Here is a 27338-nt window from a genome sequence, read left to right on the forward strand (position 1 = left end):
CTAATCCTGCTCTTTGCCTGGGAAAGCCGTGAAATATGGCTCAAGTGCTTAGGTCCCTGCACCTGCATGAGAGACCCAGAGAAGATGCAGGCTCCTGGCTTTGGATTGGCCCAGTTCCAGCTGTTGCGGCTGTTTGGGGAGTGAAGCAGCTGATGGAAGACCTTTCTCTCTGCCTGTAATTCTACCTCTCAAATAAATAAAATCTTTAAAAATTAATACGGAAATAGAAGAGACCCCAAATAGCTTAAGCAATCTTACACAACAAAGCGGGGAGACTCCAAGCTGTTGGAATAGGGAATGGCATACTGCTCTGGGCTAGGGCTAAATAGCTTTTCTAAAAGGTGTGTAGGAAGTACATTCTCAGGGAGACTTAGAAAAAAAAAACTGCAGTGGAAATTCTATGGAAGGAAAACGAATGCCGTGGATTGGTATGGAAGGTACGAATGCACAGCACAAACACAGATACAACACAAGACCACAGTAGCCGAGAGCTGAAGGAAGCGCCCGCTTTGGAGAGTGAGGTGACATCAGATTGCAGCAGCCCATGCTACTCCTGTTACAGTCAGCGGGCGAGTATGGCATGAGTCCGGCCTGGAGCCCTAAGTGGGATAGGGTACCAGCTGACCCAGTAAGATAAAGGTGCCTGGTAACTGGCTGACAGAGGGCAGGTGCCATATTGGGCATAAGCAGTGGCTGCCTGCAGGAGCTCTTGTGCACACAACCAGCACCTGGCTGAGACAAGATGCCATCTTCTCAGCAGTACCCAGTACCTACCCAGAAACCAGCCTGGAGAAGGCAGTGTTCAGCTGGCTGCTCTTGTGCATGTGTGTGACCCAGAGATTATAGCAAAGAGAAAAATCCACGTTCCCCACTGACTTTGAGTCTTGCTGGGAGGATTGACAGGGGGCTGGGCACCTATGTAGGACTGTGAGGTGCCCCCAGCCTCTCAACATGTCACAGGCTCTGGGGCTCAGACCACCAGGACAGCTGGCTCTGGGAAGGTCTCTCTCTGTGGACGGGACACTCTTGTGGGGCACAGCAGATCCTAGGAAACCTGTGACTGTGGGAACCTTGTGTGCTGAGACTGTGGGAACACTGTGAATGCATGAGAGGATACAGGGAATAACTGGACGTCTGGGAAATCACTCTGAGTGGCTTCACAGGCTCAGAGCTCCCTGATTACCTGGGGTGGATCATTGCAACAGGATCCACAGTCACAGTGGGGACTATACAGATCCTTTGAGCAATGTGGATGAGTGCTATACCCACTGTGTAATACACACCTGGCCACTGACTACCTTCGAAGAGAGGTGAGGGTGTGCTTATGTCAACACAGGTGATCATACCTTCCCTTCTGCTAAAAATAGATCATACCACGCCCAACTTAGGTGTCACCCAGGATAACCACCTCACCCTGGAACACTAACCAGAGCTCCCTGGCCACACCCAGCACCCACCTCTGGATATTCACTGAAAGACCAGGCACTCATTAAGCCACAGTGTTCCAAGATAAAAACCATCAGAGGACAAAACCAGCAAGTATGTCCACAAATGCTAAAAAAAAAAGATGCAGAAATTCAAGGACCAAGAATAAGGAAGAAAACATGACCCCCCAAAGGAGCACAAAACAATTCAATATAAGAATCTGAAGATGAAGAGATCAATGAAATGTCTCAAACAAAATTCAAAAGATTAATCACAGGATTACTCAAAAGAAATGAGAGGCAAATTTATGAATTAAAGAATTCCATACATGACATGAATAAAAAATTCTCCCATGATTGAGGTTTTGAAGAGAAATCAAAATAAAATATTAGAAAGCAATAATTCAATATGTCAAATAGAAAATAGAGTAGAAAGCCTTAACAACAGACTTGGAGAAGCAGAAGAAAGAATATCTGAGCTAGAAGATAAATCTTTGGAATTTTTTCAGTCAGACCTTAAAAAAAAAAAAGAGGAAATTTGAAAAATTAAAAACAGTGTGGGAGATTTATAAGATACTATCAGATGACACAACATACAGGTCTTAAGAATTCCTAGGCCGGTGCCGTGGCTTAACAGGCTAATCCTCCGCCTTGTGGTGCCGGCACACCAGGTTCTAGTCCCGGTTGGGGCACCAGATTCTATCCCGGTTGCCCCTCTTCCAGGCCAGCTCTCTGCTGTGGCCCGGGAAGGCAGTGGAGGATGGCCCAAGTGCTTGGGCCCTGCACCCGCAAGGGAGACCAGGAGAAGCACCTGGCTCCTGGCTTCGGATCAGCACAGTGCTCTGGCTGCAGTGGCCATTGGAGGGTGAACCAACAGCAAAAAGGAAGACCTTTCTCTCTGTCTCTCTCTCTCTCACTATCCACTCTGCCTGTCAAAAAAAAAAAAAAAAAGAATCCCTAAAGGTGCAGGAAAAGAGAATGGATTAGAAGGCCTATTCAGTAAAGTAATTACAGAACATTTCCTTAATTTGGAGAAAGAAACAGACATCCAAGTATACAAGGCACATAAAACTCCTTATAGACATGACCAGAAAAGATCTTCAACATGATACTCTATAGTCAAACTTTCAGTGGTAAAAAAAATAGAGAAAAGATTCTAAAATGTGCATGAGAGAAACACCAGATTACTTTCAGAGGATCTCCAATTAGACTCAGAGCTGACTTCTCATCAGAATCACAACAGGCTAGGAGAGAATAGAGAGAGGCTTAGTCCAAGTCGTAAGAGAAAAAAAACTGTCAACCCAGAATACTGCATCCTGCAAAGCTCTCATTTATGAGTGAAGGTGAAAAAAAGACCTTCCATAACAAACAGAAATTGAAAGAATTTGTCACCACTCATCCAGCCTTATAAAATATGCTTACGGATGTGCTAAACACAGAAGCTCAGTAAGATAAACATTATGAAAGAATGTGAAGGCAGAAAACCTCCCAGTAAAAGTACAAAGGAAGTCCAGAGCAAACAATATTTAGGGGAAAATGGCAGGGCCAAGTCAACATTTATCAATAGTCACCTTGAATGTAAATGGTCTAAACTCTCCAATTAAAAGATATAGGATGGTCGGCACTGCAGCTCACTAGGCTAATCTTCCACCTGCGGTGCTGGCACCCTGGGTTCTAGTCCCGGTTGGGGCACCAGATTCTGTCCCAGTTGCTCCTCTTCCAGTCCAGGTCTCTGCTGTGGCCCGGGAGTGCAGTGGAGGATGGCCCAAGTCTTTGAGCCCTGCACCCGGATGGAGACCAGGAGAAGCACCTGGCTCCTGGCTTCGGATCAGCATGGTGCGCCAGCCACAGTGGCCATTGGGGGGTGAACCAGCGGTAAAGGAAGACCTTTCTCTCTCTCTCTCTCTCTCACTGTCCACTCTGCCTGTCAAAAAAAAAAAAAAAAAAAAAACTTGGTGTCTCCAGCAATAGAAGAATGAATATTCTGATTGCTAATTTTTCAGCTTTCATTTTAATAGTCATTAAATCATTAAAGTCTATTGTACAGGAAGAAGCACCTGGCTCTTGGCTTCAGATCGGCACAGCATGCTGGCCGCAACACGCCGGCTGTAGCAGCCACTTGGGGGGGGTGAACCAACAGAAAAAGGAAGATCTTTCTCTCTGTCTCTCTCTCACTGTCTAACTCTGCCTGTCAAAAAAAAAAAAAAAAAGATACAGGAGGCTGAATGAATTAAAATAAACAAGACCAATCAATTTGCTGCCTACAAGAAACATACCTCATCAACAAGATACCTGCAGACTGAAAGTAAAATGATGGAAAAAGATATTCCAGGTTAACAGAAAGCAGAAACAAACAGGTATAGTCATCCTAATATCAGACAAAATAGACTACAACGTAAAAACTGTTAAAATAAACAAAGAAGGGCACTATGTAATGATTAAGGGATCAATTCAAAAGGAAGATATGACTATAATAAATGTATATGCACCCAATACCCGAGTGCCTGGCTATCTAAAGTAAATGTTAAGATCTAAAGTGACGGCCAGCACTGTGGCTCACTAGGCTAATCCTCCGCCCGCCGGCACACCAGGTTCTAGTCCTGGTCGGGGCGCCGGATTCTGTCCCGGTTGCCCCTCTTCCAGGCCAGCTCTCTGCTGTGGCCCAGGAGTGCAGTGGAGGATGGCCCAAGTCCTTGGGTCCTGTACCCGCATGGGAGACCAGGAGAAGCACCTGGCTCCTGGCTTCAGATCAGTGCAGCGCGCTGGCCGCAGTGGCCATTGGAAGGTGAACCAACAGTAAAGGAAGACCTCTCTCTCTCTCTCTCTCTCTCACTGTCTACTCTGCTTGTCAAAAACAAACACACAAACAAAAAAATCTAAAGTGAGACACAGACTCTAATACAATAGTAATGAGGGAATGAAACATCCAAATTTCATCAATGGATGATAACCTAGACAGAAAATCAACAAAGAACAGAGCTAATTGACTCTATGGACCAAATGGAACTAACTGATATCTATAAAACCATTCATTCCACAGTTGCATAATACACATTCTTTTCATTTACTAGACCATAAATCAAGTCTTAGCACATTGAAAAAACTCAAAATCATATCATGCATCTTTTTTGAGCACAGTGGAATGAAGCTGGAAATTAAAAACTTAAGAATCTTGAGGATATATGCAAACACATGGAGACTGAATAACATGCTATTGAATGAACAGTGGGTCGCAGAAGAAATCAAAATAGAAATAAAAAAATTTCTGGAAACTAATGAAGATGACAATATAACATATCAAAACTTATGGGATATAGCAAAAACCATGTTAAGAGGGAAGTTAATAGCAATTAGTGCCTACATCAAGAAAGTGGAAAGGCACCAAATAAATGAGCCATCAGTGCATCTCAAAGACCTAGACAAAGAGCAACAAATCAAACCAAAAATTAATAGGAGGAAATAAATAATTAAAATTAGATCAGAAATAAAAAAATTGAATAAGAAAAAATACAAAAGATCAATGAAATGAAGAACTGCTTTTATGAAAAAAAAAATCAAAATTTTATACACCATTGACCCAACTACCATCCCCCCAAAAATGATAAGAATCAAATCAATATAATTGAAGATGAAAAAGGAAATGTAACAACACATACTACAAAAAAAAAAAAAGAATCATCAGGAATTACTACTAAGGGTTATATGCCAATTGGAAAACAGAAGAAATAGATGGATTCCTGGACACATACAATCTACCAAGATTTAGTCATGAAGACACAGAAAACCTAAACAGACCCATAACAAAGACAGAGACTGATTCAGTAATAAAGACCCTCCCAACAAAGAAAAGCCCAATAACTGCATGGCTTCACTGCTGAATTCTACCAGGCATTTAAAGAACCAATTCCAATTCTTCTCAAGCTATTCAAAACAATTGAAGGGAGGGAATCCTCCCAAACTCCTTCTATGAAACTAGCACCACCTTAATTCCTAAACCAGAAGCAGATATAACAAAGAGAGAACTATAGACCAATATCCCTGATGAACATGGATGCAAAAATCCTCAACAAAATAGTAGCTACTGGAGTCAAACACATCAGAAAGACCATTCTTATGCATCAAGTGGGATTTTTCCCTGGTATGCAGCGATGGCTCAACAATCGCAAATAAATCAATGTGATATATCACATTAACAAACTGAAGAACAAAAACCATATGATTATCTCAATAGACTCACAGAAAGCATTTGATAAAATACAATACCCTTTCATGATGAAAACTCTAAGCAAACTGGTTATAGAAGGAAATTCCTCAACACAATCAAGGTAATTTACGACAAACCCATGGCCAGCATCTTATTGACTGAAAGCATTCCCACTAAGATCTGGAATGAGACAAGGATGTCCACTCTCACCATTGCTATTCAATATAGTCCTGGAAGTTTTAGCCAGAGCCTTTAGGTAAGAAAAAGGAATCAAAGGGATACAAATTGGATAGAAGCCAGTCAAACTATCACTATTTGTAGATGACATGATTCTATATATAGAAGAACCAACACACTCCACTAAAAGAATTTTGGAACTCATAAAAGATTTTGGTAAAATGACAGGATATAAAGTTAACACATAAAAATCAATAGCCTTTACATACACAGATAATGCCATGGCTGAGAAAGAACTTCTGAGATCAATCTCATTCACAGTAACTACAAAAAATATTAAATATCCTGGCCGGCACGTTGGCTCAACAGGCTAATCCTCCACCTAGTGGCGCCGGGACACAGGGTTCTAGACCCGGTCAGGGCACCTGATTCTGTCCCGGTTGCCCCTCTTCTAGGCCAGCTCTCTGCTATGGCCCAGGAGTGCAGTGGAGGATGGCCCAAGTGTCTGGGCCCTGCACCCGGATGGGAGACCAGGATAAGCAATTGGCTCCTGCCTTCGGATCAGCACGATGTGCTGGCCGCAGTGCACCAGCCACAGTGGCCATTGGAGGGTGAACCAACGGCAAAAAGGAAGACCTTTCTCTCTGTATCTCTCTCTCTCACTATCCACTCTGCCTGTCAAAAAAAAAAAAAAAGAAAGAAAGAGTGATCTGTACCCCATGTTTATTGCAGCTCAATTCACACCTGAGCTAAGATATGGAATCAACCCAGATGTCCATCAGCTAATGACTGGATAAAGAAATTATGGTTTGTATATATACATTATGGAATATTACACTGTGGTAAAAAAAAAATAATGAAATTCTGTCAATTTCAACAAAATGGATGCAAGTGGAAAACATTGCACTTAGTGAAATAAGCCAGTCTGCACAAGGCAAATACCACCATATGTTTTCCCTGATCTGTGGTAATTAATAGAGTTCCTAAAAGGTAATGTATAGGAGTGAAATTACATTTTGAGATTCTATGATTCTTTACCAAGCCTCTCTGGGTTTCCACTGAAGGTTGGAATGAAGTGGTCTTTTCATACAGGAGTTGAGTACCTAGGTTATGGATTACTTTGAACTTGAGGCTTCATGGAGTTGTATGCTATGGAAGTTAGCCTACAAATCCACAGGAAGACTGACCTTTATTTACAACTAGTCAAGAATTTTCTTTTTTTCTCTTAGTTTCATGGGGATGTTGGTGAGGGCACATTTATTTCAGTTCATCTGTCCCTTAAATAATATCCCACAGATTTCTCAATACACACACACACACACACTGCCATCACCATCCTCAACAGCATCAGTACCTGTCCTGTGCAACCAAATTATAGCAAGCTTCAAATTGCACTGTCATTGACACTTGGGCATGAGATCAGGGTGGGGGATATTTCTCCTGTGTCCTTCTAAATTCACAGTGTCCCCAATACACGATGAACATTCAAGAAATACTTATGGAATTAAAGAAGAGAAAGGGATGGGAAGGAGGAACTTGCAGAGGACTGACGAAGGTGAACAGAGATGCTGTGAAGACTGCATTGTGGAGGCCACCCTGGAGGCACTGCCCTGCTTTGGTCAGGAGTACACTCTCCCCTTTGCCTCCCCTGCTTCCTCACCTCCTGTTATTTCTGCCTTCCTGCCTCTAAATCCTCCTACATGATATTGCTAGCGTAATGGTTCCAAATCCTGGCTGACACCTGACTTCCACTTGACAAACCACCAAATAAATCTATAACTTCCCCTAAGGTTCGGTCCAAGCACATTTTCTGTGTGTCTCAAATGCTAAGAGTGTTTCCCTTCCATGTGATGCTTTCTGTGTCTTCTTGAAGTTCCTCTTTCCACAATTACTCATCTTCACCCACCCAAACCATACTGACATTTCAGGACATGGGTCCCCCAAACCAGAAGTAATCCTTTTCATCTCTCAACTCCTAAAACCTTGTTTTATTCCACTGACCAAGTTCTACCCTACATTATGGTTACTTGGCCCACATGTTAACATGGTGTACAAGTCCATACCTCCTCACTTACATTATAAATTTCTCAAAAACAAAGACTTTCTCACTCATTTATTCTTTTCCTCACAGCAAGCAATAAATGTCCATTCAAAGAATTCAGAAAAGAGTGTACATTGATTTTTAAATTACTATTATGCGCATTCATCCAATAAAACAGACTTACAAACCTCAAAGTATCATTTAAGCAGCAATGTTTTATAATTTTCCTTTGATGCAATTCTGCCTTTTTAACTGAAAACATAATAGACTATGCTAAAAATAAAAATTCAAACAGAGTGTCAGCTCAAAGAAACACAGGGCCAGTAGTTGGCAATGTTTCCATCTTTGTTCATTTTGTGTTCCATTTTTAGGAACCATTTCTAGGATTTAAGAAAAATAGAAGAAAAAAAGCTATAAGCCCTATGTTGAATGAATGCTTTTTATTTTATTTCAGTAGACGACTACGTTACTTAAAAGGTAATAGAAATTTGAGAAATCTGATGTCGTGGGTGTCATTTGTAGACTATACTAACATTGCCTGTCTCAAAGACAACTGAATTCCCTGCCTGTTTCTCAGATGAAAAATAGTAAATGCCAAATTATATCCTCCAGTGTGTAAATAAAAATAAATGCACCGTACACATTAGTGAATTCAGGTATACGACCTAGAATTTCCTTTAGTCTCAGGACTTTATATGCTGTGAAGGTAGTAACACTATACACACAGAGGATACAACACACACACACACATTCATTAAACTATTCTGGAAATGTCAGATGTTGCTGACACAGAGAATTTTATGTAACCTACCAAGAAATGGGACAAACACGTTCTTAAGGGCCAGTCTGCTGAACTGAGAATGTTAAATTTCTCCAGTATTAGGCTAACTGAACAAAGCACTGAAATGCTCAGAGTTCACACCTAGACTTCGTTCCTGTTGGCCATAAGCACCTCACTTGATTTAGCAGGTGTAATGCACATAGCTGCTTACATGCTTACTAGCACGTGTGCATATTGATTTTCTCCCTTCATTCTTAGAAACGTTCTTATATCAATCCTCTATGAAACATAGGTCTCTCTTCCTGGGAAGATTATGAAAAAAGACTTTTTTTTAAAAAAAGTAGGTTGGTTAAATAGCTGAAGTCAGGGAAAATTTTCTCACAATGAGATTTATTGGATTGTGAACAATCTCTCCAGGGAAGTGCCAGAGGCCCCATCAACTGAGTTATTTAATTAAAACTATTCCAGAGTAAGTAGAAGAGATGTTGCCTCAGGGAGTAATTTTGCATTGATCCCTGAAGGATTGACTTGATGGTCTTAAAATTCTTAACAGTTTCAAAATCTTAAATGCCTTCAGAAATAATCTCCTACCATTTTCTCAAAGGAAAGGAAAAGCCATCCTGTCTGCAACCTCGAGTCCCTATAAACCACCACCACCACCACAACACTGCAAACAGAAGCAAAACCCAGCAATGAAAAGCACAGCTTAGAAACCAAATCTTTTTTATCACAGCCAAAGAAATTGTCACAGGACAGCACTAGCTCAAAGAGAAAGCAAACAAAGGAGCCCCAAACATCCAGTACACTTATTTTCTTATTTTCTTGTTTGTTTGAACCTCCAAAACCTAGCATTATTATTTTATAAAATGCAACATGTAAGTTGACTTTTGGTCAACAATGAGATCTGTCAAGGGGTCAACTCCTTGGAGGCTTCTCTGACGGTCCCTCACACCTGCCTGCTAGTCCTGCTGGGAGGTTTCCAAGAACAAGAGCTGGAGAGCAAGCTTGGCATCTGTAGTGCTCAACCTGTGACGAGAGGATTTTAAAGAACACAGAAGCCTGGGTGGTCCCAGGGAGGAGTCTGAGGTGTGGGCTTAACGCGTTCCATGGTTACTCTGCTGGCCACTGAAGGTTGTAGGATGCCAGCTCTTACTCACTGGTGCAGCCACAATCCCCACCCTACACAAACACCCACACACCTCCCACACCCACCTGAAGAGGAAATGTGTTCCAGATACGGTGGCTGGCAGCCTCCTTCAGCGCAGGGGGAGGCAGTTGTGGTAAACAGCAATGGGAGAGGTGTGAGCTGTCGTGATCGCAGAGTTAAAGGAGGAAAAAACCAAGAACTGAGGGGTCTCCAGTTATGCTAACAAAACATGCAGGGTTCTTAAAAACTGTTTCAAAATTTTAGCTGTTGCTCATTCTCTAGCAATTCAGTCAAGTTTCCCTTACTCTACAGTCATCTTAGAAATAAGAATATCTACTAATAGAAGTTTGTCTTAGTAAACAAAATAGCTACACATGAAGATTTCCTGCTCTGGGTTGCTGGAGTCCATTTTTTTTATTATATATATTTTTTAAACTTTTAATGAATATAAATTTCCAATGTACAGTTTATGAATTACAATGGCTTCCCCCTCCCATAACAATATCTTGTTCTGGAGGGTTTTTTTTTTTTTTTTTTTACATTCCTCTCTCTTTGATGACAGAGCTTTACCCCAAAACCTGAAAGCTGAACTTCATAGTGACTGGTGCACTTAAGTATGCTCCTCCCTGGGCTCGGTCCCCCCAAATTAAGCCAATTAAAACAACGTTGGCAGGTTTCGGTACTATCCTACTGCTAGATCCCCAGTACCTTACCCTCGAGAGTGCAGTGACCACAAGCTTGCTTCCCAACCGCTTCAAATGCTATTTACCACCTACCTTCTCTCTGTATTACTACATTTCATTAAGGAGTGAGATCTGTAAGTCTCTAAAATGTTTCTGTCTAATCTCTTGACCACTTGACTATTTGTTATAGGGACTACTTAATATATTTGCTCTTTCTTTGGATGAAAAACTGCTAAAAATGTAACACAGGGTTACATAAAGTTTTTTAAATTTGACTTAACTTATACAAGTTTCATATATTTCATATACACAGATCTAGTAACATAGTGGCACTTTCCCCTCAACCTCCCTCCAGCCCACACTCCAACCCTTCCTCCCATTCCCTCTCAGATTAAGGGGAAAGCTTTTATGGCATTTCTGAGACTGCTGCTATGGGCCTTAAGAGAGTCAATGGTTTAATTCTTTAACATATATTTGAAGCAGTTTTTCCTTATTTCTTACCCCACTTTAATTATAAGCAATAGGGATGCATTTGATGGGCACAACTTGATGACAAAACAAGCTGGTGACCCTTGGAAAAGGAGGCAAGATTGATTGTTTCTCTGTGGCTCTTCTGTCCCTATGTGGAATTTCTTTTGACAGGTAAAAGCGCTTAAGACCAAGTCCTGACCTCCATCACTTTGCACCCGTCATTAATATACAAAGTAGTGTCATTTTCATGTTTTTTTCATCTTTCCCTCTGACTTTGGGATAGGCAAAACAAAAGTATGCAAAAAGCTAAAGATAGATCATAAACTATGATTGCATAAATGAGGGGATCTTCAAAAAGTCCAGAGGAATGTGCATTATATTTTTTCCTGTAATTATTTTTTTATTTTTTAACTTTTATTTAATAAATATAAATTTCCAAAGTACAACTTTTGGATTATAGCAGCTTTTGCCCCCCATAACCTCCCTCCCACCCGCAACCATCCCATCTCCCACTCCCTCTCGCATCCCATTCTCATCAAGATTCATTTTCAATTCTCTTTATATACAGAAGGTTAATTTAGTATATACTAAGTAAAGATTTCAACAGTTTGCACCCACACAGAAACACAAAGTATAAAGTACTGTTTGAGTACTAGTAATACTGTTAATTCACATAGTACAACACATTAAGGACAGAGATCCTACATGGGAAGAAAGTGCACAGTGATTCCTGTTGTTGATTTAACAATTGACACTCTTATTTTTGGTGTCAGTAATCACCCAAGGCTCTTGTCATGAGCTGCCAAGGCTATGGAAGCCTCTTGAGTTTGCCAGCTCCAATCTTGTTTAGACAAGGTCATAGTCAAAGTGGAAGTTCTCTCTTCAGAGAAAGGTACCTCCTTATTTGATGGCCTGTTCTTTCCACTGGGATCTCACCTACAGAGATCTTTTATTTAGATTTTTTTTTTTGCCAGACTGTCTTGGTTTGCCATGCCTGAAACACTCTCATGAGCTTTTTAGCCAGATCCGAATGCCTTAAGGGCTGATTATGAGGCCAGAGGTGCATTATATTTTTAATTCCATTTCAATTCCACTTGTACATCAGGTCTCCTAAGTAACATGGTTACTTCATGTTCTGCTTTATCACATTCAACAAATTGGAACAAACCAAGCCATGGATTATAAAGCAAAGTAAATTATATTAATTTGTTGATCAATTCTATTTGTTCAAGTTTAGAGGTTTTTGTCGTTGCTATAATGCTTTTCCAGAAAATGAAAATTATCTTTCTAAAATAGGTTAAATTAGAACAAAAGCTATTTTCTAGATAACTTTCTAAAGCAATTTTCCTGGAATGTTATTCCACCCCATCTCAATGTCCAAATACTCTGACTTACCTCATTCCAGGTAAAGCTCAAATTCCACTTGTTATGGATTGGATCTATTCTGAATTTCCTAGTTAAAAGTAAATTCTATCCTCTGAATTGCAATAGCACTTATAATTTTTGGCCTTAAATTATACTTTATGATATACAACCTTCATCTCCCCTAATACTCTACATACTATTGAGAGTTAGATCCATGTCTTTCTGTCTTCCAAACCACTGGGCTTCAGAAGTTACAGGTTTTCAGTGAAGACTTAATGGATGAATTAGTGGATGAATTCAGTTCCCACAAATCAGCATACCAGTTTATATAAGCTGGAACTGAGACACTTCTCTTCCCAGCTTTAAATCAAATTCAATATGACATTACCCCTGCATTAGAAAAAAAAAAAAATTTGATCCTGCTGTTCCCACCAAGATACAGAGGTCAGCATGGCCTACTGAATTCTTTCTGTTCTGGGATCCTCAGAACTGCCTCTATCTGGGATCTTCCAGTGCCAGAAACCAGCAACATACATGTGAAAGCATGAGCTGCTGTGTCAACTGCTAGAAACTGGGTGAAAACACACGGCCCTAAAGGAAGCAGAGGTGAAAGACCTTCTAAGAATGAGCATGGATGACACACAGAGAGCCTCATCCAACTCCAGAAGAGAAATGCTTCCAGGGAGACGATGAGAAACATCTCCATGCCCAAGTTGAGATAAGTGGACAAGAATATAGAAGATCACAAAGTCAAACAAATATGAGAAAGACCCAACACAAAGCACCTAATCGTGTGGAGCAAGAATTCATAGTCCTCAACTGTATGGTGTGCTATATGCACTTTCTGCTCCCCATCAACAATTCATCCTTCTTCCCCATGCTGCCTCTCCCCATCTTTCCTATATCCCCTGTGTTCTTTAACATGAATATCCTTACACACCCAGATGTGACCATCATCCAGGATATGGCTTTTCCATTAGCACTTTACTAGTTAACCATTTTTTTTCAGACATACTGGGTGGTAATTCATATGACTTCAAAACTGGTATTTCCAATCCTAACCTTTCTTCTGGTTTATCATCCCCTAATTTCAGCTGTCAGCTAACCAAAGGCTACCTGAAAACAGAATGCAAATGAACCCAGATTTACTCCTTCTCTTCCAAACCAAGGTGGTCTCCTAATTTCCCATCTTGTGAAATAAATTATCTTTCTGCAGATATCAGACTACAGACATTTGAAATCATTCTTGACGCTTCGCTCTCTGAGTACCAAGCCGAATGAGAACGGCGACCTCAACCTCAGCGTACACAACTATCTTTGAGCTTCTCAAAAATCGCAATTGTATCTTCATTCAAAAGAGGAAATTCTATAGGGTATTTTAAGACAAATTGAAAATAAAATATCTATATATGGGAAACACCACACTATGAACTTTGAAGACCCTTATGGCCTCTCCTGATCTTCCCTTCGGCCCAGGCTGCAGAACTCTGCTTTCTCTATGGTTTGCCACTATGCTATAAATAACACACTCAGGTTTGCATGTTTCTAAAGGAATTATACCCTGTGCATTTTCCTGCAACTTGCTTTTTCTCTTCAACATGATGTTCCAGGGAATTATCCCTGTAGATAAGCAAAGTAATACTTAATCACCCTCAGTGATTCAGAGCATTCCATTGTATGAATCATCCCAATGTGTTTGCACATTCTACTAACGATGAGTATTTGGTTTGTTATAAAAATTGTGCTACTACAGATTTGATAGCTAACTTTATTGGCCTACTTAGTGGATGATATTGGATGAGATTTATGTATATATAATCATAATATATATATATATATATCAGTGAATTTTTTAAACATGTGTTTATTTGAAAGTTAGAGTGAGAGAGAGAGAGAGAGAGAGAGATCTTCCATCCACTGGTTCACTCCCCAGATGGCTGCAATGGCCAGGGCTGGGTCAGGCCAAAGTCAGAAGTCAGGAGCTTCATCCACATCTCCCATGTCGGTGGCAAGGGCCCAAACACTTGGGCCATATTTCACTGATTTTCTCAGGCCACTAGCAGGGAACCAGATCAGAAGTGGAGTGGCCGGGATATGAACTGGTGCCAATACGGGGTACTGGCATCACAGTTAGTGGCTTTATATGCTACGTCACAATGCCAGACCCTTTCAGTAAATTTTGAGGAAGAAGATTGCCTTTCATTATGTGGTGGGTCTCTTTCAGTCACCTGAAGTCCAAATAGAACAAAATGTCTGGCTTCCCCTAAGGAAGAGAGAATTCTCCAGTAGATGCCTTTGGACTTAATCTGCACCTCTGGGGCCTCCAGCCTGCCCACTCACACTGCAATTTGTACTTGCCAGTCTCTAAAACTACATAAGCCAATTTGTTACAATAAAAGTCTTTGTACATACGTCTATATCCTATTGGTTCTGCTTCACTAGAGAACCCTGACTAATACAACTGATATATCAATGTATACTCCTACCAACAGTTCATAGTGTTCCAATATACAGAATTCCTCTTGTCCACCCCACCCTTGAACTGTTTCCCTCCTATAAGGCTGCAACTAGTTTAGTCTTCCAGGTAGTGTGAAAAACAAACTGGTCTATTGTGTATCTCACAGAGGAACCCTAAAGTCTACACTACAGAATGAAGTTCAAACTCCATTAAGCATATGAAGATGTGGGCTGCCCAACTTTCCAAGTGTATCACTAATAATTTGACTGCGCCAATGGGCCAAAACTTCCTTCTTTAAATACACATTCTGCTGTAGGAAAACCATATCTGAGACTCCCAAGTATCATTCACTGAACCCCTTTGCTGGTGTGGGCAGGAAGAAGGTCCCACCCTCACGGTCTTTGTTCCCCCTTGTCGCTGACTCTCAGGCCACTTCTCATGGCACTGAAAGGCCTGAGAACCCAGTAAAGAACCACATCCTTCTCAAACCCAGCACCCCAGTCAACAGGGCCAGCACCTGCCCTGCATGAACTTCACAGTCCTGCTGCATCCTCCCTGCCATCTTTCCCTCTGAGATTCCCTTTTGTCTTCATTCTCTCTCCTCCCCTTAACCCAGCCACTCTACCTTTAAAAATCCTTCCTAATTTCTCATGGTCAAGCATGACTTTCCACCACCATGAGCCGCTCTGATTCATTTTGAAGGAGACACTTCTGGCACTTCAGAGACATTGACTGGGTTCACCCTGGTGCTGCGATGTGAATCAGCAGACTGGCAACCTTGGATAAGGTAGCTAATGACTCCGAATCCCACTGCCTTCAGATATCTGATGAGAAACGTTACCTCTCTTGGTCCTGAGTAAGTATTAAAGTATCAATCACTTCACATAGTTGTCACCCAATGAATTTAGGTAGCAGAGTACTTTGAGTAGGTTGTAAGTGTAACTACATTTTCTTTAACTGACTAGAAGGGCCAGAGACACGTGGATGACAGTGATGTTTTCCGTGACCCCACTTCCTGCCCAAATCCCACCATGAAAGGACAGATTTTGAAATGTTACCTCCATGTCACCTCAGGATACTTTTCTCTGATAGATAAAATAAGGAGAGCCATTATTGCCATTAAATCCCCTACACCCATCGCTAATTAAGAAACATCTGTTGTGAAGCTAACATAATTTTAGAATCATTTTTGTATTAATAGTACCATTTGTGCAGAATAAGATTCCAACCTGCTCTTCAGCTTCAGGCTGAAATCTAAAGGGGTTGGAGGAATGACAAGTGTGAGCGCCGGTATGTTCCCCTTGGAGGGCTCTAGTGGGCTCCCGTGTTCCCCAGGATGTCATTTTACATCTAGATACAACATTCCCTGATGTAAAACATACAAGGCTGAGGCCATGGAAAAATACTGGGCTCACTACCCTTCACTGTCCTCACCTGTGAAATCAAGGGAATCTCTATATCCAAGTGTATACAGAGGGTTAAATGCGAAAATCTATGAAATGAATATGTAAGACTCTTTATACATAATAAGCCATCAGTAAACAGCAGAAAAAAACCAGGAAATGCAGCTCAATTCATTTATCCTTTTGAAATTCTTACAAACTATTATAGAAACTAGAATGTCTGGATTTCTGGTCCTTTTTTGTTAAACAGATCACCAATTCTCTATTTACTTAATATTAAAATGAAATAAATATTGATATTGGCATGTTATTAATATAGCACATAAAATTAAGTACCTTTTTTTAAAAAGAGTTATTTATTTATTTATTTGAAAGTCAGAGTTACACAGAGGGAGGAGAGGTAGAGAGAAAGAAAGGTCTTCCATCTACTGGTTCACTGTCCAACTGACTGCAATGGCCAGAGCTGCGTCAATCTGAAGCCAGGAACCAGGAGCTTCTTCGGGGTCTCCCATGCGGGTACAGGGACCTAAGGACTTGAGCCATCCTCTACTGCTTTCCCAGGCCACAGCAGAGAGACAGATTGGAAGTGGAGCAGCCAGGTCTTGAACCAGCGCCCATAGGGGATGCCGGCACTTTAGGCCAGGGTGTTAACCCGCTGCGCTAGAGCACTGGCCCCAATTAAGTACCTTAATAGCAGAAACATCTCTCTATCTTTCTTGTTTAAACTCACTATCTTTCTTGTTTTAAAATGCTGAAGCCCTCCAAATATCAAAGTAAGATAGACCACCCACATGGTCTATGACATCAATCTGTTCTTTCAAAGTATAAGTGATCAGAAACAACAGCAATGATATTAGATACATCATGAAGAATTAAACCTGAAGAAGAACTGGGTTCTCCTTTCTTGACAGGAAATTGACTGAAACATCCCCATTGTTTTTGAAAAGCTCTCGTGAAGTAGAAAGTTCTCTTTCCTAAATAGAAAGAGCAAAAACTCCAGGTGATGAAAAAAATAATAAAATATTGCCCAAACTGGTGACACAAGATTTAAAAGTCCTCCTTGGTGTGGCCACCATCACTTCCTTCTCTACAGTTTGGTTCCATCCTCCATCCTGAACTTCTGGAAAAGGTCAACCTCCCCATTTTCAATTGAAATCAATACCCGATCTGCAACCAAACTGCAAGTGCTTACCATGCGAGGCAGAGAGGGGAAGCCCATCCGTTCCAGCCTTGAAGGCTCAGGCCTTGTGTCAAATAGTTCACTCTATTTTAAGACCCTTACAAATTCTCTCCTTCATTTGCATGACTGATCAGAAGTAGACCCTAGGGACCTGCATTGTGGTACAGTGGGTTAAGTGCTGCCTTCAACACTGGTATCCTATGTAAGTGTCAGTTTTAGCCCCAGCAGCTCTGCTTCTGATCCAGCTTCCTATAATGCATTTGGGAAAGCAGTGGAAGATGACTCATTCCTTGGGCTCCTGCCATGCACATAGGAGACTCAGATGGAGTTCCAGGCTCCTGTCTGGGCTGGTCCAGCCCTGGCCATTGAAACCATCTGGGGAATGAACCAGTGGATGGAAGATCTCTTGCTCTCCTTGTCTTTCCTTCTGTCATTCTGACTTTCAAACAAATAAAATAAATATTAAAAAAAAATAAGTGGGCTTCACACTGAAAACTGACAAATATCAGTTTAATGGAAGATTGCACATAACAACAAGTGAGGACTTGAGTTGCAAAATGCAGACTTTAATAAATATGTGTTTAGAGAGAGTTTGCTAATTGATGCTCTATGTCAGCCATACACACAAAATTAACCTTGCATTAAGTTATGCCCATTGGAAATAGGAGAACTAATCATGGGTAAACCTTTCTTGTTTCCTGAGCATTTGATATTCCTAACACTAACTGTTGTTAGAGAATACGGACTCCGGAAAAGTAAAGTACGACATCCAACAACATGTAGTGATCCACTCTACACATCCATGGGGTATAATTTGAGAGATAACAAAACAGAACTAGTTCCAAAATATTCCCTGCTTTGGGCTGATCCCTGAAAATTTTATCATTAGCCATGTTGTCTCAAAAGAACAGAATATGATGATGATGGTGATGGTGATGATGGTGATGGTGATGATGATGATGATGATGATGGTGGTGATGATGATGGTGATGGTGATGATGGTGATGATGATACCTAGTATTCTCTGATTACCATGGGCCAAATTCTCTAAGTATATTATCCCTAAGTCACATAACAATGATAATAGTATTATTAACTCAATTTCCTCTTCAGAAATCTGACGTTGAGGGAGATGCAACAACCACCATAAGTTTATATGAAAAAAGTAATGCTATAAAATCCAAGTTTTTCCAGTATATCACATGCTCCATGTTGCCACCACTGGAAGGATCAAACCACAATCCAGTAGACAGAGCAGAAACACTCCAAGAGATCACTGGATTCTCTCCACCAAGACAACTGACAATTTCTAAAGAGAATATCCTCTCTAGCTAAACTTGGGTGAGGCAACGGGTAGAGCCAGTGTTTGAACACTTCCCAGTAAGCACTAACTCTGGATTAAATGCTGTAGAAAGGACCCGGATGTTCAAGTGCAAGGGAATGGAACACACTGTTGAGATAAAGCACCGGAAGGGAGGTATTTGGTTCCTGAATCTACATCAGTGTAACCTAGACTCAGATTATCATGGAGACAACACAAAATCTGGGCTTCAAATTTGTGAGATGCTTCTGCTCAGAAAAGAAAGCACATTTAAAAAATTAAAATTTATTCATAATATTACTTCTTTAAAACGATAATATAGAATCTAAGAGTGGAATTGGGAAAAGCCACAAAAATGGGATGAAACATTTTGTAGCTTTTACTCAGGCTTTCTATAATCAAATGCTATAGATGAATAAAAAGGAAAACAAAACTGGTCCTTACCTGACTGAACCACTTGTAACATTTTTTCCCAAGATCCAAGTGGAAAAGTGTGAAGAAAGCAGGAATAGGAGCCAACATCAGCTTCAGAGGCGTTATGAAAGGAAAGGGTCATATCATTGGATGCCATTGTTGAATTTAAAAAGGAAACCCTATCAGCATAGGGCTCTCTTATGACCACACCATAAGTAGGGTTGAAAATGGCTATGGACTTTTTCTGGAGTCCATTGATCTTGAACCACTCAATCTGGGTCAAGTTGTCCGTTGATGGATACACACACTCTAGAGTCATATTCTTGGCAAATTTAACAGTTGTGTCCCAAAATATCTCTTCACATAGAGCTGAAAGAGATGTCATCACATAAGTAAAGTTATCTTCAGTGACAAAGACATTGAATAAATATCTTGACCAAGCAAGATGTTAAATTCATGGAAAAGGCTGATGATTTCTAATTTTTCCCAAAAAAAATTTTTCACTGCTGATAATTGGCATTTGCAACTTTTAGTTTTCCTTAACAAGTGGTAAACTATTTAAGTCAACTAAAGTGCATTATAAATTCTGACCATGTCACACTGTAAGACCAGAAAAAAGGAGCAAGCTTTTTAAATGAATACATAAAGATATCTTTACCTTTGTATACAAAAAGAGTAGCCAAGAGGAAAGCAGGATAATCCATCTCAGGAAACTATTTGGGAGGTGGTCTATAAAAAAATGTGTATAATGCTACATGCAGAGGCCCAGCACGATGCACCGCTTCCTTCCTCTCAGATATTATCAGTTGTGTCTTCTTTTTCTGAAGTATGAACACAGGAAAAAGGTCTTAGCTTCAAAGACAGGTTTGCTCTTGTACAAGAGTGGGCAGATTTGAGTTACTTCTCTCTCGGGGAAACAGTCGTTTATTTTCTACGATTCATTCATGCAGCAGACATTTGCTCAGCATGTTCTCTTTTCCAAACGCTGCTCAGGCAATGAGGACACAATGAGGACACAATAATACATTAAAAACAAACAAAAAAACTTGCCGTCATTCAACCTGCATTCTAGTGAGAGGAGACAAAAGCTAAAACAAAGGTGAAAAAATACATATGGTAAGTAAAAGATGATGACTACACGAGGAAAAATAAAGCAGGGAAGTGGAGATAGGGAAAGTGGGGGATACGGGAGGTGAGGGGTTAATGTTTCCTTTTAGGTAGAAAGTCCTAACTGGGAAGGTAAGGTTGGGGCAGATACGGAAGGGCACAGGATAGGGTCCTTGTAGCTCTGGGAGTGGAATCTCCACCCAGCACATGGCCTTCCTTCCATGTCTGCGCTTTACTGACCTCAGGCATTTGTTTGGGGTGATGAACAGACCACTGAAGGTTCCATGGTGGCCTGGGGCACACAAAAATCCACCGTCAAAATGAAGGTGTTTTTCCAACTTTTTATTTAGAAATAATTTCAGAGTCACAGGAGGTTTCAAAGACAATAAAGAATTCCTAGATACCCTTCACCCAATTTCCCCCACTAGTCACATCTGACATAATCACAGTACAATATCAACAAATGATTTAAAATTTTAATGTTATTTTATTTGTCCCTATTTATTGGATAAAGTGAGACATATAAACAGAAAAATAGACTTCTCCCATCTACTGGTTCACTCACCAAATGTGGCTGGGCCAGGCTGAATCCAAGAGCCCTCAAACTGGGTCTCCCATGGAGTGGCAGGGACACAACTAATTGAGGTGACACAACTGTCACCTCATAGGGTGTGAATTAGCAGGGAGCTGGAAATGTGAGTGGAGCTGGGACTTAGACCCAGGCACTCATATGGGATGCAGGTGTCCCAACCAGCATCTTAACCATTATACCAAATGTCCAACCCTCAACACATGATTGATTTCTTCCTTCTCTTCTAAAATAACAGTTCAAATTCTTAAGCCCTTATTTGGAACATAACAACATAGCAATATAAAAAGATTGTTCCAATGAAAAGCAGAATTGTAGGGGCCAGCGCTGTGGTGTAGCAGATAAAGCCACTGTCAAAAAGTGCGGCATCCCATTTGGGTGCCGGTTCTAGTCCCAGCTGCTCTACTTCCAGTACAGCTCTCTGCTATGGCCTGGGAAAGCAGCAGAGGATGGACCAAGTCCTGGTGCCCCTGCACCTGTGTGGGAGACCTGCAAGAAGCTCCAGGCTCCTGGCTTTAGATCAGTGTAGCTCTGTCCATTGTGGCCATCTGGGAAGTTAACCAGCGGCTGGAAGACCTCTCTCTCTCTCTCTCTCTCTCTCTCTCTCTGCCTCTGCCTCTGCCTCTCTGTAACTCTGCCTGTCAAATAAATAAATAAATCTTTTAAAAAAGAGGAATTGTATAAATGCACTTGGTCCCAATGAAAGTGTCAAAATGTAAATATAAATTGAAGAGAGGAAGAGTAGGACCCACAGAGTTGCCTGATGCCGACTCTGAATTTCATATGTGATTCAATCTAAATATTTATCGGTAGGTGTCAACTACTCAACAATAGTATGCACTGTGGGAACTTTTTCAGGAAATCTGAAATTAACAATGTAATAATAGAACAAAATAATGCATACATATAGCAATATACTGCCACTTTATGTTTCCATCTATGATATGACTTGAGCCCCTAATTGTTGTCTATATAGTCGGTAGAGGGATCTGTTACCTGTTTTGTAAGTAATTCAAGGAAACAATAGCCCTACATTTTACTGAGTTACACTAGGTCCATTTCTTAGTCATTTGGGAACACAAGCAGGGGGAGTATCATCTCTTCTCACAAGTCATGCCAGATAAATAAAGTGCTGTATTGTAATAAAACCTGATTATTTCTGCACAGGTTATTTGAGTTTTATGGTACCCAGAGATGGAACAGTGCATTTTAATATATTTGAAAGATGTTTCATAGGAAAAGTGGGAAAATTTTGAAAAGGAGATAGAGGTGTGACCATATAGTCTTTTCAGAAAGTAATGGGATCATAGTATAGGAAATGGGGAAGTAACCAAAAGCAGTATGACTATGGATTGAAAGGTGCCTTGAATGATACACATGAAAGAAGTGAAACTTTGCAATCAGAAATTATCGTGTCTTGCTTATGTTTGTAAGTTCAACACTAAACATAATTCTATTTACATAGCTTCCAAAATAAAAACCTACCTATGAAAAAATTTAACCAAAGGGTGGAGGACTTTACAGTGAGAAACAAAACATTGCTAAAAGAAATTCAATTAGACATATTTAGGAAATATGTCTGAAAGATATCACACGCTTATGAACTGGAAGATTTAATATTGTTAAAGTCGAATTTTCAGTGGTCTTTTTTTACAGAAATGGAAAATTGATCCTCAAATTCATATAGAATTTTAAAAGGCCTGAATATACAAATAAATCTTGAAAAAAATTTAGATGATTCACAGTTCTCAATTACAAAATTTAGTATGAACTCACAGTAATAAAAACAGCATGGTATTGGCATAAGAATAGGCAAAAAGACCAATGTAATAGAGGTGAAAAAAAAAAAAACCACATTTCTATGGCATGGGTGCCAAGACCATTCATTTGGAAAAGAAGTCTTCCTAACAAACTGCTGACACAACTGACTGATCACATGCAAAAGAACAAAGTTGGATGCCTACCTCCCATCACATACAAAGCTTAACTCCAAATGGACTGAGTTAAAACTATAAAATTCTTAGAAAAAAAAAAAGGCAAGTCTTCATGACCTTGGAGTTGGCAATGAATTATTAGCTATGGCATCAAATAATATATCGTCATCCAAACCAAAAACTTTTGTACATCAAATAATGCTTCTCAAGATAGTCAAAAGATAGCCTGCGGAATGGAGAATATACTGCAAATCATATGTCTGACTAGGGGGACATACCTAGAATATATAAAGAATTCTTACATCTCAGAACCAAAAGGAATAACCCAATCTAAAATAAAAAAAGAATGGACAAAGTAAAAATGCATATATATTTCTCTAAAGAAAGTATACAAACTGCTAACAAACATATGAATAGATGGTGAACATCACTAGTCCTCAAGGAAATGCAAAAACAAATCACAACAGAAATCACTATAAAGTCACCAGGTTGGTTATAATCAATAATAGGGAGAATAACTACAGAGAAGAGGGTACAGAGGAGCTGAAACTCTCACACATTGCTGGTTGGAATATAAAATAGTAAAAAAACAAAATGCTGTTAAAACTAATTTGTTGATTCCTCAAAGAACTACTCAAGAATACCACATGACCCAGCAATCCCACTCCTTAGCATATACTCAATTTAAAAATGTACTCACAAGAATACTGTACACCAATGTTCGCAGTAGCATTATTCATAACAGCCAGAAACTGCAGGTGTCTACCAACAGATGAACATATAAGTAAATTCCTGTTTATCCACATGGGGGATTACTATTCAGTCGTTAAAAGGAATGAAGTATTAACTCACGCTAAAAACATGAATGCTTAGGTGATATGAGAGAAGACAGACACAAAAGGTTTTGCATTTCAGGATTCCATTTTACATGAAATACCCAGACTAGGCAAATCCACAGAGATTGGGTAAAGTGTGCTACAGGTGCAGGAGGAAAGGCAAGAGAGGAACAAGGGGCAGAGCTGCCATCTGTGACAGGATACTGCTGGGATCCTGAAAGAAATCTGGTGTAACGTGCCATCCTGCACACTCAGGAGCTCCTGAAACCAGGCTCTCAGCAGACATCTTCCCCACAGGAGTAAGGAGCCAAGGACGTGGGAGGAGACGTGGGAAAGAGGACCCGATGGTCATAACTTGGCGTCACCTCTTCATTCCTGGGGCACTGGAGGTGCACTTGCATTCTGGAATTGAGGGAGCTGGCGGCCACAGATTCAAAGGAAAGGTCCAGAAAGACTGGTGGCTGGAGATGGAGTTCAGCGGCACAACTTTGCTAAGGATGAGCCCTATTTATCAACATCTAACCAAAGACAAATAGAGACTGCACTTGAGCTATTTTTGTTGTGTTGGCAGCCATTTTTTGCATGATTTATGAAGGGATTTTGGCTTGAGGTTTCTTACTAATAGAGCTGTCTGTATAAAAGAGCTTTGTCTTCAAGGAAGTCATTAATCAAAATATTACTGGAATCCTTTACTATTAAAAACGTCTCAGCTAGCCACATGTGCATGCATCCAGTTCAAAAGCTTGCCTCTGAATGCAGACAGCTAGATGACCTGATCTGAGCAGCAACCTCAAACAATGCTGTTTCCCTTCTCTTGGGCTGTGCATGAAGGCAGAAACTTCAGTATCTCCTGAGTTTCCCTGCTTCTGGTAATTTGCAAGATTTTCTGCTTTCCCAGATGCATCTACTGTTTCTGAACATTGGAAAGATTATGATATCCACTCAATTACGCCTACCCCAGCTTCCCCAGCCCAGGCTGAAACACTTGATACACATGCTCAAATATTGACGTTCTGGGAAGCAGAGGACGCAAGACAGAGAAAACAGAGAGCCTGTGCTAAACTCAGAACAGATGACAGGAAGATTACAGGCATGCGGTCCTTTGTTGCCTCCCCCTTTCCCCAGATGCAAGGGTTTGAGTGTGTGCCTGTTGCTAGGATGCCCTATCTGTTACAAGGCTCATTTTCCCAGGAAGACTCCGACAAAAATGTTACAGTCTAGGCTTCCACTCCCTGCTCCAGTGACTCTCAATGAGGGATTTGTGTTCTCCTCTGGACAATGGCATCCTCAGGACGTTGGCTAGTCATAGACCTGTCCCCAGAAGTTCCACTCCCTGAGTGACAATAAAAACCCTCTTGCATTCAGAGCCACCTTCAGCTGAGGTTCAGCAGGGATCATCTAAGACAGCGTTCTGCAAAGCATGGCCCAAGGGCTGAATACAACTACTGTCTGAGTCTGATCTCTGTGAATAGCTTAGTTGGAGCACAGCCATGTTTATATATTTTTCTACGTGATTTACATTATTTTTTTCCATAATGGTAGAGGTGAGTGGGATATAGTCATGACAGATGCAATATGGCTTACAAAACCATACATATTAACTATGAAGCCTCTTCAGAATAAAGTATGACAGCCTTTGTGTAGGAAAATGAATCTTCACACAGTAGACATTTAAGTTCATCCTTGCTCAGTCTTTCTTGGGATAAGGAAGGTTAAGGCTGATATCCCCAGAAAATTAGTTCAATTTTCTTCTTCTCAAGGGCTACACTACCACATATATTATAAATACAATTATAGAAAAAGAGAGCACAATAGGTTTTAAATAGCATCCTGTCATTAAAAACTATGCCCATCATTAACATTGCAGGATATACAAGATCCTCACAGAGCACCAACTATTGAACTCATTAGAGCTGGTCCCTATGGCTCCCTTTTCCTGCTAGGTCTGCTTATCATACAGTTTTATTGGTGACCCCTACCATTTTTGCACACTGTTAATTTAAAATGTATGACTCAGCCATGTCCAGTCCCTTTTCTGAGAGAGGTACTAACCTTGAGATGTGACTGCTGCTTGCTCTAATGTTGCCGGACCTGTGTCTTGGTTAAGGCCTTCCTGTTTCCTGTGGCCACTTTGCTGACTCCCTCTCGGTCTCTGCCAGCTCTCTCCTCTTCTTGTCCTTAATTTACACAGCAGAGAGCTCCCATGCTCCTCTCTTCACCAGAGCTTCATCGGGTAGCAGCTGACGCGAAGCACTAATTCTGTATGAAGCCAAGAAGTCTTCCACCTTCTGGAAACATCTTTACCATTTCAGGGACTCACTCATCCCAAGCTCAGGTACAGTTCTGTTCCCCTTTACCACCTCAGATTTGACAATTCGAAAGGATGCACTTCTCTTCCTCTGTTCTCTCTCACTACATGCAAAACCTTGAAGTTGGTTTCTTGGCCTTTTCTTCCCCTTTTTTTCTGCCAATCAAAGCACCTCATACTCAGTAGTCTCTTAAATTCAGGAAGCTTTCTCATCTTTGCCCATATCTAACCATATTTCTGTTTTACCTTCTAGATGTATTCTCCCTCTCCCTCTCCCTCTCTCCCTCCCTCCCACTCTCATTGCCTGCCTCCCATTCTCTGACAGAAAAAGTACCCAAGCTGGTGTTTCTGGATTACTATCCTCACATGTTTAACAGCTTCTGCATCTTAGAAGCATCTTAATTTCTTAGCTGTATCAGAGGCCATCAAAGTTTGATCTATTTATTCCTTTAATTGACTAGGTTTCAGAGGGTGGTTAAACTACCATGAACAGTCACGGCTGTGGCTTGCGATTGTGCAATTCTTAGAAATACTAGGAAGTCACCACATGTGACAGATGAGAAGGTGCATACAAGCTCTGATCTGCCCTGCACATTTGATCATCCCCAGGTACAGGACTGCAGTCAACACACATGTCTGAAAGCATGGAGTAAAATACAACAATGCCATTTTTAAAAAATATTTATTTATTTATTTGAAAGTCAGAGTTACACAGAGAGAGGAGAGGCAGAGAGAGAGAGAGAAAGGTCTTCCATCCGATGGTTCACTCCCCAACTGGCCACAATGGCTGGAGCTGTGCCAATCTGAAGCCAAGATCCAGGAGCTTCCTCCGGGTCTCCCATGTGGGTGCAGGGTCCCAAGGACTTGGGCCATCTTCTACTGATTTCCCAGGCCACAGCAGAGAGCTAAATTGGAAGTGGAGCAGCCAGGACTCAAACTGGTGCCCATATGGGATGTCAGCTCTGCAGGCAGTGGCTTTACCTGCTAAGCCACAACACTGACCCCAACAATGCCATTTAATATACAAAGGCTTACAAGCACTTACTATGGACCAGGGTAGTTTTATCAAAACACCTTTCTGACTCATATTACTGCTTTTACTGCCTCACTGTCTTCCACAGAATATCCAAACTTCCTGTTGATTTACAAAGCCATCATGATTAATCTTTGCCATTTTTTGCAGTCTTGTAACTTATAATGTTTTTGTTCACTCACAGCCTACACTCTAGACCTGCCAAATATTTTCTGTTTTAAGGACCATGTTCTGATAGGGTGGGGCCTTTGCACATGGGATTCCCCTTGACTTGACTTCTCTTACCCCTCTCCCAGTCACTAGTTTGTAGCTCAAAATCCTTTATAGGATAGTCTCCTTGGTTTTCCCAAAAGTGGGTCATATATTCCTCCTGTGAGTTCCCTGAGAATCTCAAAGAAATCCTAACTGAAATATTTATCACCTGCTATTGTGATTGGCCATTTATCCACTGTTTTTCTTATT

At 40.8% G+C, this 27338-nt stretch overlaps 1 protein-coding gene across 1 annotated transcript in view; it reads right to left on the minus strand.

Moving 5' to 3' along the window:
* The window catches only part of CD226 (CD226 molecule), an 87929-nt gene extending 68141 nt beyond the window's left edge, over positions 1–19788 (minus strand). The window contains exons 1-2 of the mRNA XM_062200309.1: positions 19728–19788; positions 19100–19438 (exon numbers count right to left, since the gene is read on the minus strand). Coding sequence (XP_062056293.1) covers positions 19100–19438; positions 19728–19773 — 385 coding nt within the window. The 5' untranslated portion in view covers positions 19774–19788. The remainder of the gene's footprint in view (positions 1–19099; positions 19439–19727) is intronic.
* Between the last annotated feature and the right edge of the window lie 7550 nt (positions 19789–27338).

Source organism: Lepus europaeus, chromosome 9, assembly GCF_033115175.1.
Source record: "Lepus europaeus isolate LE1 chromosome 9, mLepTim1.pri, whole genome shotgun sequence".
NCBI lineage: Eukaryota > Metazoa > Chordata > Mammalia > Lagomorpha > Leporidae > Lepus > Lepus europaeus.